Source organism: Sceloporus undulatus, unplaced genomic scaffold, assembly GCF_019175285.1.
Source record: "Sceloporus undulatus isolate JIND9_A2432 ecotype Alabama unplaced genomic scaffold, SceUnd_v1.1 scaffold_1443, whole genome shotgun sequence".
NCBI lineage: Eukaryota > Metazoa > Chordata > Lepidosauria > Squamata > Phrynosomatidae > Sceloporus > Sceloporus undulatus.
In genome coordinates this window covers 3,175-5,488 of record NW_024804363.1, presented here as the reverse complement: position 1 = coordinate 5,488, position 2,314 = coordinate 3,175, and the positions used below count along the sequence as shown (strand labels likewise).

At 47.8% G+C, this 2,314-nt stretch overlaps 1 protein-coding gene across 4 annotated transcripts; it reads left to right on the top strand.

Moving 5' to 3' along the window:
* BOLA1 (bolA family member 1) lies at positions 1–2,107 on the top strand. Of its 4 annotated transcripts, none has more exons than XM_042444009.1 (3): positions 1–13; positions 967–1,046; positions 1,555–2,107. In XM_042444009.1, the coding sequence occupies exon 3, from the start codon at positions 1,575–1,577 to the stop codon at positions 2,016–2,018; it is 444 nt and encodes a 147-aa protein (XP_042299943.1). In that variant the 5' UTR covers positions 1–13; positions 967–1,046; positions 1,555–1,574; the 3' UTR covers positions 2,019–2,107. The 4 variants fall into 4 exon arrangements, with proteins under 4 accessions (XP_042299943.1, XP_042299942.1, XP_042299944.1 ...); XM_042444008.1 differs by having other exon boundaries at positions 1–42; XM_042444010.1 differs by lacking the exon at positions 967–1,046 and having other exon boundaries at positions 7–13.
* Positions 2,108–2,314: the final 207 nt, after the last annotated feature.

Below are 2,314 nucleotides of genomic sequence, written 5' to 3'. Positions count from 1 at the left end.
AAAGGGAAGGCAGGTTGGTAAAGGGTTTACCTGGAAGGACAGGTGAGGTGGCAGGGATTTTGGGGGCTTGCAAGGTTTGCATGCTTGCTCAGGTTTCTTTTTTACCTTGCATGCAAAAAGGGTTTTGCATTTTTGCATGCCCAGATCATGGCTGCAGGAAAGCTTTTCCTCCATCCCCAAAGCCATTTGGTCCATTGCATTGCATCTGTTCCTTTGTAAATTGCAGTTCAAAGTGGAAGCCATATCCCTAAGACTGGATTGCCAATGCAATGGGCACAACCAACTGTGCCACCCATCCTCCCCTGATGCCCCTTGAAACCCTTTGGCCAGCCTTGCAGGAGAGGAAAGAGAGAGGGATGCCTTGCAGGATGGAAAGGGGGAAAAGTAACTTTTTAATTTAATTTTTAATGTTTTGCCCAGAGTCTTTCCAAGCCAGAGTAAGGGATGCTGGGTGTCATAGTCCAAAAAGGTGTTTTCTGCAAGCTCTGGCTGTGTGTGTATCTACAGTGAAGTCTTTACACTCTCTACATGCTCAGAGGGAGGAAGAAGAAGCCTTGAATTATAGGGGCCCCCAGGTGTTGTTTCACTACAGTTCCCTCCTGTTCAGCCCTTTGGGGGATGATGGACATTGCATTCCAACAACACACAAATAGACACAACCAGTGACACAATTGCTGTGTATTGCCTTCCAAGGGTGGTGAAGGAAAAGTACTCTGCACTTGCTCAGAGGACATATGTTACCAATTGCAACTGGGGAGATTATTTGTTCATAATCTGAACATCTCCGAAATTCGAACTGGGGTCCCGTCACCCAGATTTTACCTTGTTCTCTGCCATGAAGGTACTGGATACTCCTGAATTCTTTGCCTGAAATCATGAAAAATGTCTGGTTTTTGTTTTGGGGATGACAATAATAATAATAATACATCCATTCAGGTGACCCAAAGGTCCCTATTTTATTTGGAGGGTTGTTGCGAGAAGAAGAAATAGTTAACATGTTTCCTAAACCAAAGGAAAAATACAAGGAGGCTCTTCCTGGCGTTTAGGTGGGTCCTCTTGGAAATTGGTTTGCGTCTGATGAGGCTGCATCCACACTGCAGAAATAATCCAGTTTGACCTCACTTTAACTGGCAAGGCTGAGCTATGTACAGTTCTGAGCCTTCTCTGCCAGACACAATTCTGGTGCCACAATAAACTACAATTCCCAGGACTCCCTAGCACTGAGCCGGGGCAGATAAAGCGGACTCAAATCGGGTTATTTCGGCAGTGTGTTTTGGACCATCGTCACGCTGCAAAACAAAAACCCTTCTGTCTCCGGAGCAGCCGAAAACAAGTTGGCTCCGTCTTCTTCATAATATCAAGCGAGTGACGATGTGCCATTTGATGGTTATGTTTTGATTGTGCGCTTGCTGCATTGTTTTGGAGATGTTTTAAATTGTGTAGGCTGCACGCTGTTTGGCAGGTTTTATTCTTGTTTCATTTTGATTTTTGCTAGGTAAAGCACTGTGCAAATTCTATAATAACAGTAATAATAGTTTGCCTCCCACCTTTCAGTTCTTGCCGCTCAATCCCCAATGATTTCGTCCAGCCTGCTGGCGCTCCGCCGTAGCCTTCTCCGCCCGTCCTTCGCTGCCCGCGTCTTTTCCTCACCTGCCATGGAGAAGAAGCCTGTGGAGATGGAGATCCGCGCCAAACTCCAGCGAGCCTTGGAGCCAGTCCACTTGGAGGTCATCAACGACAGCCACATGCACGCCGTCCCCCGGGGTTCGGAGACGCACTTCCGCGTGGTGGTGGCCAGCCGCCGTTTCGAGGGCCTCTCGCTCATCCACCGGCACCGGCTGGTCAACGACATCCTCCAGGAAGAGCTGACCGGACCCGTCCATGCCCTCTCCATCCAAGCCAAGACCCCCCAGCAATGGGAGAAGAACCCCAAAATCATCCAGGCCCCTGAGTGCCTTGGAGGGTCCAAGGATGACCCGCAAATGTCGGGCAAAGTGGAGCGAACGGGACCCATGTAGACCCTTTACGGGTGCTGCTGGATCCGTCTCTAAAGCCGTACCCGTACCTGCCTTGCAGGAATAAATTATCCATTTCTAATCTCACTTTATTACGTTTGCCCGTGCCTTAATTTTGTTTGCTTTCTCTCTAAAAGAGGATCTACATATATATGTATGTGTGTTTTTGGGTAGCGTCGGCTGCTTTTTGCCGTTCTTATTTCTCTTTCTCTTCCGTTCTGCTGTTCGGTTTCTTTAAAATGGTTCTGCCTCGAATTCCTATTTTGTTTTCCAGTTTGGTTTAAATGGCTTATAGCCCC